At 37.0% G+C, this 14,421-nt stretch overlaps 1 protein-coding gene across 3 annotated transcripts in view; it reads left to right on the forward strand.

The window, feature by feature from the left end:
• Nucleotides 1–14,421, forward strand: part of RFX4 (regulatory factor X4) — a 91,379-nt gene that overhangs the window by 19,281 nt on the left and 57,677 nt on the right. For 2 of the 3 annotated variants that reach the window (XM_027668107.1, XM_027668114.1), the window contains exons 2-4: nucleotides 680–766; nucleotides 7,406–7,466; nucleotides 12,615–12,738. In XM_027668107.1, coding sequence (XP_027523908.1) covers nucleotides 680–766; nucleotides 7,406–7,466; nucleotides 12,615–12,738 — 272 coding nt within the window. Of the gene's footprint in view, nucleotides 1–679; nucleotides 767–7,405; nucleotides 7,467–11,524; nucleotides 11,616–12,614; nucleotides 12,739–14,421 lie in introns of those variants that run through there. The other variant, XM_027668124.1, reaches the window with a different exon arrangement.

Genomic DNA, 14,421 nt, shown 5'->3' on the forward strand with positions numbered 1-14,421 from the left:
TGTGGGTAACTCATCTGACTGATGGAAATAAACTGAAAGTGGGAACAGAGGGAGGACAGAAGTGGTTGAATTTGCACTGTGGATTGACAGAGGTTTGGGCAGCTCAGTGGCTGCTGACTTGCTGTGTTGGACTTTTACCAGTGAGGAAAAGATCTTGGTAGGGCCTGGGACTCCATCGGTGTGAGTTGGGTCGTAGGACTGGACTTCAAAGAACACAGTTTGATCCTCACTGTAACCAGAAATCACATGGATGATTGATTACACGCGTTAAGATTTGTTTTCAAAACCAGTAGAAATACTTGAGGATACACATCTTTGCCAGGCTAAGACTTGGAAATTATTGTAGTTTCTGCGTTTCAATTGATTTTTATTTTTTTTTAATGCATCATATCATGGGGAGGGGAGAGAATATCCTGAGAACCTTTGTTTTGTACACAGAAGTGTTTCAGCCTCTGTAGTTTAAAAACAAACAAAAAATGAAATTGAAAAGGAACAGCTAAGTTTGAAAGCAAGAAAGGATTTTCTTGCTAAATAATGTCAGACTGAGTATGTTTTTACAGAAATGTTACAGAACACCATCTGTTGAAAACCAGTACTTTATTTAGGTTTATCTGTTGCCAGTTTATTTTTTATGCAAAGAAAAACACACAAAAAAAGATCACCTTTGGTTTTTTTGCAGAGAGTTGGATTGAAAGATGTCTCAATGAAAGTGAAAACAAACGTTACTCCAGTCACACCTCTCTGGGGAATGTTTCAAACGATGAAAGTAAGTAACTTGTCATTTGCTTAAAATGAGTGTGAACATGTCCAAGTGCTTATTTCCTGCTATATAAGTTGCTACATCTTGGTGATGTTTTTAGTACTGCATAGTTTGAAAAGTCAACTCACTTGACATATCCAATAGTTTTATTTTTTTTTTTTAATATTTGCATTTTTTAAAAAAAGGAAATAATATATCTATTACTTAAAACAGCTAGAAGAATTTGTATGTCACTGAATAAAGGTTGGATGATCTCTAAAATGTGCTGTTAGTATCAGCTTATGAGTAAAACCACCTGTTTTGCTTTTCGCTGGTGAACACCACATGGCTGAAATACAGTAAAAACTGTGCTGCTTGTCAATTCTACTATATCAAAGCATACATAGGAAATCTTTCCTTTAAGAATTAAACAATCATAGCATTAAAACATCATATACTAAACTGTGATACTGATTCCTTTTCAGTCACAGAGAGGAAACAATTATCAATCTAGCTGATTTTAAAATAGCTATTTTTTCTTATTTTTTCTAATTACCATAATTTCAGATCTTGATTTTTAACAGCAGCAGGTAATCAAAAAGACTTCAAAATAGTTTAAATTAACCAAATAATTTCTTTTTAAAATTGCAAGACAATTCTATCTTACCATTAGTTTTCCCTGTTTATGCAATTTCTATTCTGATTAATTTGCCTAAAGCAAAATACTCTTCATGTTAGTTTTCCTCTCAGGATTTCATATATTTGTTCATGTTATAAGACATGGATGCAGACTGAATTATTTAATTCAGTAGCTCACGTTTCCTAAATAGAAGTTTAGAAAGTATATTTTAAATAACTTCTTAGTTGCTTAATGTCCCATTTACATTTTTTATATTTTAAGATAATTACTTTATTTTGATATCAGGGTAAAATTATATGCCTTACAGCACAATGTTGTAATGGAACACGACATTTGCTGTAGTTGGGCCTTACTCTTATTTGTCTGGAGATATCTTTGGAGGCAGTATCTCTTCTGAAGGAGAAGGGTGGTGTTAGTAGAAACATAGTATTTATTTATGACTCCCAAATGGGCAAGGATCCTTAAAGACAGACAATAAAACTAGGAGAGGTTTGGGTTCTTCTGTTTTTAAAAAGTAAGGGATTAGAAATTAATTTATCTTTAAAAATTGTAGTGAATGTACAAACATCAGCTTGTTAATTTGCATTTTATGAGAACCTGTGAGAGATATGAATTTGATTTCACTCTGATTCTACTGAGAAAGTGAGGAAAGAATTCTGTAATGAATGAGATGTGACTTCAGACTCTTAATAGGGCCAGAATTCAGGACTCAGCTCTATTGACTTTAGTGAACTTTCCTTAGACTCACAGTTCAAGACAGTATTGTCAAGGAAATTATTTAGCACCGTTAGCTACATTAATAGCAAAATTATAATTTCACTATTACAGGTCTCTTTCTATGTTTTGTTCTAGATTTGTTGCCTTAAATAGGTTGTGGCCAAACTTGCAGTAGTTTGTTATATGTGCTTTAAATGGGAACATGAGAAACTTCCACCTACCTTGGACCTGCCTGGGTTAGCAAGAGCCCATATTTCAGACAGTGGCATTGAGAAGATAAGATAGTGGTTCCTTCTGTTTTCTGGGACTGGAATTGAGGGGCAGGCAATGCTAATGAAAGGAGGTGAATTTAGAACTGATGGAACAAATACAGAAATGAATTTGTCCCACTGTTCATGTGCAGAAGACATTATTGTCACAGTATATTATGGAAACCCAAATGAGAGTGAGAGTCGATTTTATCTGGCTTCCTTCTTAATAGTCAGTTCTACCAGATGCTTCCTTTGCACTGATGACCAGCATTTCTGCAGTGCAGATAAGAGAATTAATCCACCTGAAAAGTCATCCTTGTTTTGAGGGGGAGGTAAGAGAGAGAAGAAGGTGAAGAGGAGGGAGTAGGAAAGCAAAATAAGCCACCTGTCTATCAGCAAGACCAATAATCTGTGAAATCCAGAACAAACTAGAAGTTTCACCTTAGAAATCATTGAACTGTGTACTCCTTTCCAGCCCTGGAGTTCTTTCCAACATTTCTCTAACAATGCCCACACACCAACCAAGAAATTTCCAAACTACTATGACACTTTTTGTCTAGCCTCTCTCATACACTTGCAAACAGCAGGAGGCAAAATGTTTTGAGAAAACCTACATAACTCTATTCGAATTCTTCAGAATGGTGATCAAATTGCTGTTGTCAGTGTAGCTCCAATTTTCATCTGGAACCAAAAGAAGGCATCATCCATCCTTCCCTTGACTAGTTTTTTGTCTCTAAATACATCAGATAGTGGTTGGCTGGATTCTACCAGAAAAAAATGTGGGTTTGGTGTTTGGTTGGGATTTTTTTGGCCTTGTATCCACTGAAGATTATAAGAACTTGTGCTGTGAACTGATAATGTTCTTACTGAACATCACGCTTGCTCTTGTGACTGTTTTTCCCTGGATGATTTTAGAGTTCATAGGGGTTTAGGACAGGAGTAATAGTTTTGCTGGTGTCCTTTTCTACTGATGAAGTATGCTACAGAGCCATACTTCAGGCCACAGGGGCCCTTTGCAATCTTCTATTCTCATCCAGATACCTCCAGGCCTCTTAAACCTGCATTAAATTGTGAAAGCAAGCAATGACTCACAGCTGAGGATTCCCATGACCTCTTCCAAAAAACCTTTTATATTCTAATATAAAAATTACCAGTAAATTTTATTTCACTTTCCAGTTTTTTAAACACTTTCCCTCCTACCACTTCCACACTCTACATGTTAGTCAAAAGACTCAAGGAAAAGGGAATGGTACAACCTTGCATTCAATAATTAAAAGAAAAACACCCTCACATTATTTTCTGTGTACTGTGCATTGAGCCAGATTAGCCAAATTGAAATAGGGATCTGGAAAAATACAAATAAAGGCTTATGAAAGTTTCAATTTCAGTTCCATTGGAAAGAAGTCATGGTACTACTTCGTGAAGTGGAAGGATTGCTTATCCAAATTTTCTTGCTTAGTTAGAAACGTGAATGTGTAGAGAGTTCATATGAGATAAAAGAAAATATTCACACTAGTTTTTGTACTTCAAAAGCAGTGTTCAAAATCCATGATCTCACTTGCTGAAACGGACTTATCCAGCAGCTTCTTTTCTTATTTGAGCTAAACTTCTTACTCTTCTGCTAAAAAAAAACTGTTTAAAAAAGAGCTACTTGTTTTCATTGAAATTTTCCTTGGGGAAAATTCTTTCTTTTTCAGTCATACCTGCTCAGTGAGAACTCTGCTCCTATGTTTCTCAGAGGGTTTTAAAAAATTCCACTGTTTTAAAAGCACAGAATGCATGCTGCTGAGCCTGAATCTCATTTATAGCTACATGTAAGAAAGAGACAAGATAGCTTCTTACTGTAATTAAATTCTAGCTAAGGCCAAATTGCTTTTGAGAATAGTCAGAATGTGGCCTGCAAGAGCTACAGAGGAGGAGGCTATTCCTCTGAAAAGTGTAGAGCTAACCAAACAAATTATTTTATCCATATAAAGCTACTAATAGCATGTTAGCTGCTTTTGAGATGCATGCAAGCAGCACCGGAAAGTAGAGAGTCCTTCAACTACCTCCACAGTGGAAAGAAGAACTTAACTCCATTTAAGTTATGACAAACAGACTAACATAAACCCTTCAGAAAAAGGTGTGCTAATGCAGGGGCTTCACTTTCGGTTGTTCCACACACAGTGTTTAAGGCAGGATGCTCAAAGGGGTGCTGAGCATAGCTCCTATTGTCTCCATGTCTTGCCCCAAGAAGCAAGAAGTCCCTCAAGCTGTACCTAAAATCAGGCCACTGAAGTTAGAGGATGCCACTCAGAGCTCAGGGAAAGCCACAAAGATACAAAGAGAACTCTGGTGGCTTTGAAACAGAATTTTGAAAATAGAAAGATGGAGCTGTTATCAAAGAAACTTACATGGAGTTTGGGAAGAAAAAGATTTGTTGATATCTCTGGGAGCCAACAAATATTGATTTTCTATGATGATCCTTGGTTTTAATATCTTTGAAGGCCCCTTCTGTGCTGAGTCTTACTCATTTGGATTTTAAGAGTATTGGATTTTAAAAGGTATGAGTTCATTTTAATCTACAGCGCTGGTCTGATGGGGACTGATAAATGAACAGGCCAAAAAGTAAGAAGTGGTATTTTCCCTTTCCTTTTCCATGTTGTGCAAAGAGTTCTGGGATCAAACTTGAGTCAAGAGTTACAGGAAACATTCCTTGCTCAGTATGGAAGCCATCAAGTGCTTCTACCAATCAAAATATAAAGAATAGGGATATTTATTATTTTCTGCTAGTCAATTATCTGATAAGATTATATAGTTAAAATGTGCAAGATAGAATAAGGTGCTTTTATGTGTAATGCTGAAAGTTTGTATTTCTAGATCCCCTCTATTCCTATACCATGCACAATTCTTTCCATCTAATAGAAAAGAGAAAGTTTTCAGAAAATAAATACTTTAGACAACACTTGGTGAAAATGAGAAATATATTGGCTGACAGTTGGTCCACTGGCAAAAAGCAAAGTAGCTCTCTGTTCTTGTACAGAGAATTGGTTTGGGGGGAGACAAGAACTAAACCTGTGAAAAATTTAGTTTTGTTGAAAATCCACTTTTCAATGGGAAATAGTTTATGGGAAATGATGCTTAAATATCTTTTTTGAGTAAATTCGAAGTCCATCATTCTCCTGCTTTGTACTGAGAGACAGTTCATGGAGGATGTTAGAGAGTCTTGAAGAAGGATCTCCAGGAAGCAAACATACCTGAGGAGGGAGATATAAATCGCAGCTTATTATCTAATTGTTAGTTTGTGTTATTAAAACAAATCCTTACATGGGAGGAGCTGAGTAAGGCTGGCTTGAAGTGTGTCTGAGGGCAGGTAAAGTCCCTGCTCAAGAGTGCTCGCTCTCAATGACAGCAAAAAACAGCTGGGGGAGGGATGGAAGGGGTGTGGAGACCCTAGTATTGTGTAATTTAGATATCGATTTAATGTCTGAGGGAGTGTCACGTATCCAGGGGGGAATTCGGTCTGGTTAGCACAGGTGAAAGCCACCCGGTAACAGGTCCCTGAGCGTGAGGAGCGGCAGCCGCGGCCGCTCGGCATTCAGGCCCCGTGTGCCGGGAGTTTGTTGCACGCCGACCGTTTGTTTGGGAAAAACAAATGAAAAACACAATTTAAAAGTGATTTGAGATGTGTATGTTGGGCCTGTGCGCTGAATAAAAGCGGTCCCTGAAAGGCAGGGAGGGAGTGTGCAACCCAATAATTAGGGGCCCATTGTCATGCAGATGCAGAAGGGGGGCTGCGCTGGGGGTCCGCGGGAGCTGCAAAATGGGATTTCCTGACACTCAGGGGAGCGGCCGAGTGGGATAAAGGATGCTCGGTTAGCACAGCTTCCCTGTGTGTAATGGGAGAAATGCTGTGGCGCGGAGGCTGGAGACAGGGCGTTCCAAAGTGGGGTGTTACAAATGTGCCTGGGTTCACGGAACAGCACAAAAGGCCTCCCGACAGGGTCTCATGTTCGGAGGAGGTCGCTCGTAAGATCGACTCTCTTAAGATTCAGCATCCTGAAGGCCCGCTTAAATAACTTCAAAAAGTTGATTGCATGAAGAAATTAAACTTGCAGCGTGGTGTACAGGCATAGTGATTTGTCTCGTTGTTTAGGTATCAAAGTCTTCTATGCTGAAAGCTTTCATCAGGGACAAAGTTGTGAAAATATCAAACTGTGTTTAATACAACAGTGTTTCCCAAAGAATATCCTTCTGTAGCTGCTGATTGTGCTTTATTCCAGCTTTCGCCTAGGAATGTTTTATGTGTTTCACAAAACACAATTTAATAGGAATTATTCTATACATACTTTTAAATAGTTTCAAAAGAACTAACACAAACTAGGAAGAATCCAGTATTTGAAGTTTTATTTTAATTATCTTTTTCTTTGTTCATCTTTTATTTAAATTTTTGTAAAGTCAGAAAATCAGAGTTGCCTTGAAAGCAGTTAATGAGGAATACTATCAGATAAATTATCTGAAAAGGAATAAAGTATATTACAGAACATACACTTCTTATTCAGAATCAATCTTTGTAAATATATAAACAGCTAGTACATATCATATGTTAGGATTAAACAGTGGATGAACCCCATTAGTTTAAATGCCTTATCTAACATAAAAATTAGGTAAAACAACAGTTCCCTTAAAGCAGGTCAAAGTGTTTATATGTCCTCACATGCTGATAGAGATCTAAGAGTTGCTTTTGCTCCATATAAATTTATGCTTTTCGGTGTCATTCTTCCTAGGCACCACTCTGCTCCTGCTATCAGTGATGTTTGCAAGGTTTATTGCCTCAAGCAATATCTACAGATGGTAGTTTAGAGAACATCATTATTTACATTTCCACAATTTAGCCGATATTTTGAGAGAGCTTTAATACTTGAGAACATTTTAAAAATATTTTTTAATTATTTTAATTTTTTAAAATGAATTCCTTACCATTCATAAATAACTTTTTTTAAAAATTACTTATCAGTTCACAAATGCCTGGGAAATTCCCACTGAAATTACATAGCATTTTTTTTTGTTTCTTGACAGATGAGGAAAAAGAAAATAATAGAGCATCAAAACCTCACTCGACTCCAGCTACACTGCAATGGTAAGATGCCTTTTAAAAAAATCAAGAAAACCTGTTAGTGTTGTTTCTTATGTATTTTCCAGAGGAGGAGAATAGAGCTCTTAGACATCTTATACAGTTCTAAAGAAACTTTCCCTGTAAGTGTTTAACATGCTATTAGTATCCTGTACAGCATTTCTCAACAAATGTCCTACTCTTAAGGGATTTGTTTGAATAGAGGAAACTTCTGATATAGTTTAGAAGATCTACTTGGCATATTTGTTTGCCATCTTACCAGCTGGTGATTTGTGGTTTGCCATCATTGTTATATTTATTACAAAAAGAAAACTAGTACTGAGAGGTTTTTTCAAGACTCACATTTGTTTCAGTGTCTGATGAAGCCCACCTTTACCAGCTATTTTACCAAAATGGGATCTATGTAATAAGATGAGCAAACATAAATAAAGGCATTTCGTTGGGAACTATTGTTTCTTTACACCTATTTGTATCACAAAATTCCCATTTTTTGGAAGTTCAAGAGAAGTGACTTTCCTTGAACAGACACTCAAGAAAAGGAGCGATTACAGAGAGAAAATTATTAAAATCAGTGAAACGTCATAACGATATTTTATTTTTTTTTTCATTACTCACTCCCACAACTTCCACACAGTTAAACTGGATAATAAAGAATAAAGAATTATCTAGGTAAAATAAAAGAGCAAGCAGGGCTTACCAGGCCCAAATTCAGAACAGTGTTTATTTTGCAGTGAAGTCAGTTAAGAGTCTTTTCCACAGGAGCAAACAATGTTGTAGCCAAGAAGCCAGCATTAATTAGAACGTGCCAATGATACTGTTCCCAACAGAAAACATGCAAATACTGTAAACAGTCTTTTGCCAAATACTTTCAAGCCTCCTCAGTCATAAAGGTTAGTAAATCCCTAAACTCCTGGGATATTGAGCCCTGCTGGAATGTATTGTGCGCACTTAATGCTCATTCAGCAGTGTTTGCAATAAAATCCTAAAATTTTGATTCTGAAAAGGCTGCTTACACCTTCTTCCCTTCTCTCTAGCTAGTGTAATGGCTTACTACCTCTCTTTTGCACTAGGTTTCTTACGTGTTGAGGTAGGTCAAACATTCTTCCCTTTGACTCTTTTGGAATATCTGCAATTTCCTCCATTTATTTTCTCAAAATTCCACAAGGGAATGGAAAGCAAAGAAGTTTTAACATTTAAAATCTTTAGCTGCTGTCAAACTGAGTTATACAATTGGCTAATTTGTCAATAGGCCTGTAGGTAAAAAGATTCTCAGCTTAGTAGCCATACCATCAAACAGTTTTCTGATGGCTTCTATGTGCTTTTCAACATATGTACTGCAGCTTTGAATTTGTATTTCCTGGAGGACTTTATATTCTAAACAAAATTACAAGCTCAAAATTTAGGGTCAAATTGCTGAGTAGTAAGCTTACTTTGTGTGACGATGTGGAGTTTTCACTGTTCTTGTGTATCAGACACATTATCATCCAGTTATTTGTACAGCAGAAACACCTAGCAACACATGGGTCAGTAAACTGTTGAAATAGCACTGCAAAAGTGCTTCCTGTAGGTTTAGGTTTACGTGTTTGACAGTTTGGCCTGCTCAGGTGTTGTGGTTTAACCTCAGCCAACAACTAAGTATCACACAGCTGCTCTTTCCTCTTCCTGCTCCCATTGGGATGGGGAGGAGAGCTGGAAAAAGATGAGACCCATGGGTTGAGATTAGAACAGGTTAATGACTAAAGTAAAAGTAAGGTGATAATAATAATAGTAATAGTAGTGGTAATGAAAAAGAGAGTAATAAAAAACAAGAAAAAACAAGTGAGGCACAATGCAATTGCTCACTGCCCACGGACCATTGCCCAGACTGTCCCTGAGCAGTGATCGGCACCTCACAGCCAACTCCCCCTGGTTTATGTACTGGGTATGTTATTCCATGGTTTGGTTAGTTCAGATCAGCTGTCCTGGTTATGTGCACCCACAGCTTCTTGTGCAGCTCTTCACTGGCAGAACCTGGGAGACTGAAAAGTCCTTGACTTAGGGTAAGCACTACTTAGCAACAACTAAAACATCACTGTGTTATCAGCATTATTCTCATACTAAACCCAAAGCAAAGCACAGTGCCAGCTACTTGGAAAAAAGCTAGCTCTATGCCAGCTGAAAGCAGGATCAGGCCTCACACCAAGTATTTGCACAGTCAGGAAAGACAAAAAAATTTAACTGGATGTGCCTTAGGCAAACATGCATCCTACCTTCTTACAAGAATCTCTGGGCCAGATTCAAGAGGTAGAAGTGGTGGCGTAAATTACTGACCAGATTTCAGGACAGAGTATCAAACTGCCCTTGTTCTGGCAAATGGAAGCTTCACAATCATCTGCAGCATCTGGTGTCTGCCAAGTTAAAGCTGGTCATGCTTTTCTGTTAGATGCTTCTATCATTTACAGCTAATGAAAGCTATGGAGTGTCAGAGAACAGAACCAGAGGAAATGCCAGTCACAAGGAAAAAGAAGAGGAAGAAAGCAGTAAGGAAAGTGTAACAAGACATAAGGGAAATAAGTACATTTTGTCACATGGTTCACATTGCCATCAACTCTATTAGTTATTTCTTTTCTGGCATCTGGCTGAAAGGGGCAAACAATATCAATCCCATGAGTATCTATCCTTAATGCTTGTGCCTCTTCAAAGGCGAAGTTTGTTGAGCATTTTAAATGTGGAGGAGGAAGAATAGCTGAAGAAGCCAAGAAGCATGTCTGGATGGCTGTCAGCCTGGCTAAATATCCTTTTCCTGGAAACAGGAATGATGCTTTTGTTTTGTTTTGTTGATGACACAAAATGAAGTGAAAGGCCTGGTAAATGTAGCACTACTGCCAAATACATCATAATTGGGGAAACTATGCAAGCTTGAATTTAAAGGTTAAGGCATGAATACAGCAACATCTAGTATCCTGTGCTTATTCCACATTCCTGTGTTCATTATCATCTGTAAAGCTATGGCTTGGCTCTAAAATGTTCATGATTATTTCATTGGTAAACTGGTTGACCGAAGTACAAGTGTGGAACTCTATTTTACTGAATTTTGGTGTGTGTGTATGTCTGCTTCTCCAAACACAGAGTTATTCCAAGTACAGTCAACCTAATTCTATGCAGTTTTGTGGCTTACAGTGTACGTAACAGTATTGTGAAGCTAAATTCAGCAAAACTATTCTATTTTCTGCAACAATTATAGGAAAAATTAAAAAAGAGGAAGGTAAAGCATCGTGAGGTAATGGGTTCTCCGCAGGTTACTACTTCCTCAAAAATTGTTATACTGCATCAAAATTAATCGGTTCTGGAATCTTTTATGTGATTAGCAGTGGTTAACATCACAGCTGTTCTGTGGTCTTGATATAAATAAATAAATCTGGAACAAAACTACAGACCTGATTCTGCTGTAGAATAATCTCATTTAATCTCAAACTATATGAGTGTATAAAGAGGGAAGCAGTAATAGGGACAGATAAAATTGTCATTCCTGTGGAAGTATTAGGGTCTTTATTCCTACACTGTAGTGGCACAAAAGGTCTCATTGTGAACTACTGGATTTCATGTAGCTTTATTACAACATTCAAAGTGTTTATATATATATATATGTATATATATATTCTTTCTGGAAATGATTTGTTAGGTAGAAGATTACGTTCATTATCTTCCTACAATACTGTAGAATGAAGCTGGATTCAAAATATGATAAAGTTGTTAAATAAAAGACAGGAAAATAAAAGAAGTGGAGCAAGATGGGTTTTTGATCATTAAAAAAAAGTTCAGGTATAATGGGGCATTGTTCAGTGTCAGACTAATGACTCTCTGTGAAAGAGAGGAGAAAAAGAGAAAAATTCATCAGATATGAAGAGAAATAATTAACTGCTTTTCTTTCTGTCCTGTCTTGGTCACGGAAGCTGACATTCCAATTAGCAGCTATAGTATACAAACGAACTCTCCAGGTTTTGAAAGGAGGTTTTGTTAAAGCGCTATGAATTTGAGGAAAGATGCCATGATGATATTTCTGTAGAAACCAAGGAAGAATAGATGTTTCCCATACAAACGGAGTCCATTCATCTGGCCGGATATCTTATTAAAATAGTTTGCAGTCACAAATGATCACGATAACTGAAATGGAAGGTAGGTAGGTCCTGAAAAAGGCAACGAAGGAGAGAAATTAGATATTTGGAAGGTGTTCTACAGCTACAAAATCATAGGGGATCATTTGCTGTAAAATTGGAGTTTTTTGAGAGTATGTATTAATTTTTTAATACATTTAAGAGGAAGTTGCACCTAACTTCTTCTCTTACCCAGAAAGGCAGACAAGCACAAAAACACACGTTTGCGTATGACTGACACTATGGATGACAAGATTAATTATGATTTAAAGTTAAGTGTGTATGTAAATATCTCTTGAATATTTTTGGATAAGCAATAATAAAAATTTCATTTCAAAGGAATGTTTCTTTAATCTATACATTTATAATGAGACCAGTTTCAAATTTTAAAGATTAAACATGTGCCTACTCTTATATTTGACACATAATATAAAATTTCGTAGTTTCATATTTGCATGTGCAAATAAATAATAACCTCTTAAAGGCTGAGGAGGATATTATCTCGCTGAGTTTTTTTCAGTATTGTGTTCAGATCACGGATTCTTTTTTTTTTTCCCACTTTATCTACAAATAATAGCAAGAAAATATTTTACAGTAAGATTCTGTGCACACTCTTGAGTATTTGCCAATAACTTGCTTTAGCTGCATCTGCTTCCTCAAGGTAAGCAATTTTGCAGCTGGCCAGGAGTGAAAACAGTGTCATGAACCAAAGGTGACCTGTTCTGTAAAGAAGGAGAAAATTTCCCTTAGGGAAATTTTACTGTTTCATAGTTGTGCATATATTTGTTTACTGCAGGATGCACTGAGAACTCACAGCCTGTAGTTTTGATAGCAAGTATGAACCAAACGAAGCAAGCAAGTTTTATGGAAATGAATTGGAACAACTTAGGAACAAAGTAAATTTAGCAGACAAGAGGAAGTCAGAATGTTTGGTCTTAAAAGATGCGGCTTTGTGTACTGTTTACCATACAGGACATCCAACATACTTGCAGTTCTCTCTGTTTGATATTTTCTTTTTAAGGCTGGAGGAGAACTATGAGATCGCTGAAGGTGTTTGCATTCCTCGAAGTGCTCTCTACATGCATTACTTGGATTTCTGTGAGAAAAATGACACACAACCTGTTAATGCTGCCAGCTTTGGAAAGGTAAGTCTAAAGCAGCAGGATGACATCTTAAGCTCTCACCTGGTTCATGTGCATTTGTATTATTAAAAATAATTATATCTTCCATTCGAGATTGAATGAAAATATTTTGAATGAAATATCTTATGTGTTCAAGTTATTGGACAAGGCTAAGATTTTAAGCATTTTGATGATTGGAATAATTTCTAATCATGGCTAAGCTCCAAAATACTTCAGTCCCAGCCTAGCTGACAGTGACATGGTGTACAATATTGGCAGTTAAAGCTGAGTTGGAAGCTGAATACAAACCAGTGTTAACACATCTATATGGTGACCTGCACTACTTAAACGAATATATAACTTTTAAAAACAAAAGGGTAAAACCTCAGTCATTGAATTTTGGAGCATGTCTAGCCCATTCTTGTAAGCATGATATGGCGATCCCTGAGTTAATAATATCAAATGATATGGCAAATTCACATGGTGGAGTACAACGCCTCCAGATGTGAAAGTCTAGAAAGCATCTAGCTACCTTTTTGTGGCATTGCAGGTACAGGCTACCAAGTTATCTTTGCACTGTGATTCCTGCTCTAGTAAGAGCCACTGTGGTTAATTCCAGATTCACAGCAGAGGTGCATTCCTACCACAGACACACCTCTGCATCATCCATGTATGAGCAGTAAAGACCTTATGCTCTACACAACTAGCAGATGTTAGTAGCTGGCTAGAAGTTTACATAAAGTTCATATTTTGGATTTTCTGGCCAGCTGAGGTTTTCCTCTCAGTGAAATATAGGGTGACATTTAAAACTGAAATTCTAATATAGAATGTGTCACAGATCTTTAAAACTTGTAGACTGTGAAAAAAACAAAGTGTAGAATTTGCCACTGTTTTTGAAATGCTTGCAAGCATAAGTCTGAAGCCAATTGTCCTGCAAGATATTCTCTTTTAGTGTTTGCAACATTTGTTCTGTAGAAGTGCTGGGTATTCAGAGGAAAAATATTCCTTGGGTAAGTGCCTGTGTGAAGAGTAGGTGAAGGAGAAGAATGTATTTAATGAGGTGACATTTGCTGCAGTGCACATTTAGGTAGGTAGTCTAGCAAGGAAAGTAAAATGTACCATGTTGTAACATTACTACATTTGTTGTGTCTTGAAGACCTGCACAGCTCAGTAGAATCTGTGTTAGTTTTCTGTTTAAAGAGAATGCGTGTGAATGAAATTGCTCGTTGTACGTATTCTTACTACCAAGTGTAAGTGTAGTGGCAACATTTAATTTAGACAGAGTGAGAACAAGAAACAGATTTTGTGTAGACTAACACATTTGGAACATAGCTCAAGTTTACACAATGTTAATTTTGCTGCTGCTAAGAACTTCTGTAAATTGTAAGGTGTAAATACTCTGAAATTATTTCATCAGAACGTGAATTTACTGAGGACTTACTCCACAATTTTTTGGTATGTGGCAGTTTTGTAACACTGTTTAATACTTCATCCTACTCTTCTCCTGCCCCTCACACACACACACCCCTGTTCATTGGTAGGAGTCCCTTGACCTAGCAGGACAGGTACAATGACTTCCATCCAAAAATCATGGCATTCCAATGTGTTCTTCATATGCCGTCCAAGTGTTTCCCACTCGATTGTGATAAAGTTCTGAAGCAGTGATGCATGAAACTTCTTTTACCTTGTTGTGAAGAGGAAGGAAGC

Source organism: Corapipo altera, unplaced genomic scaffold (genome assembly GCF_003945725.1).
Source record: "Corapipo altera isolate COAL_440 unplaced genomic scaffold, ASM394572v1 1, whole genome shotgun sequence".
Taxonomy (NCBI): domain Eukaryota; kingdom Metazoa; phylum Chordata; class Aves; order Passeriformes; family Pipridae; genus Corapipo; species Corapipo altera.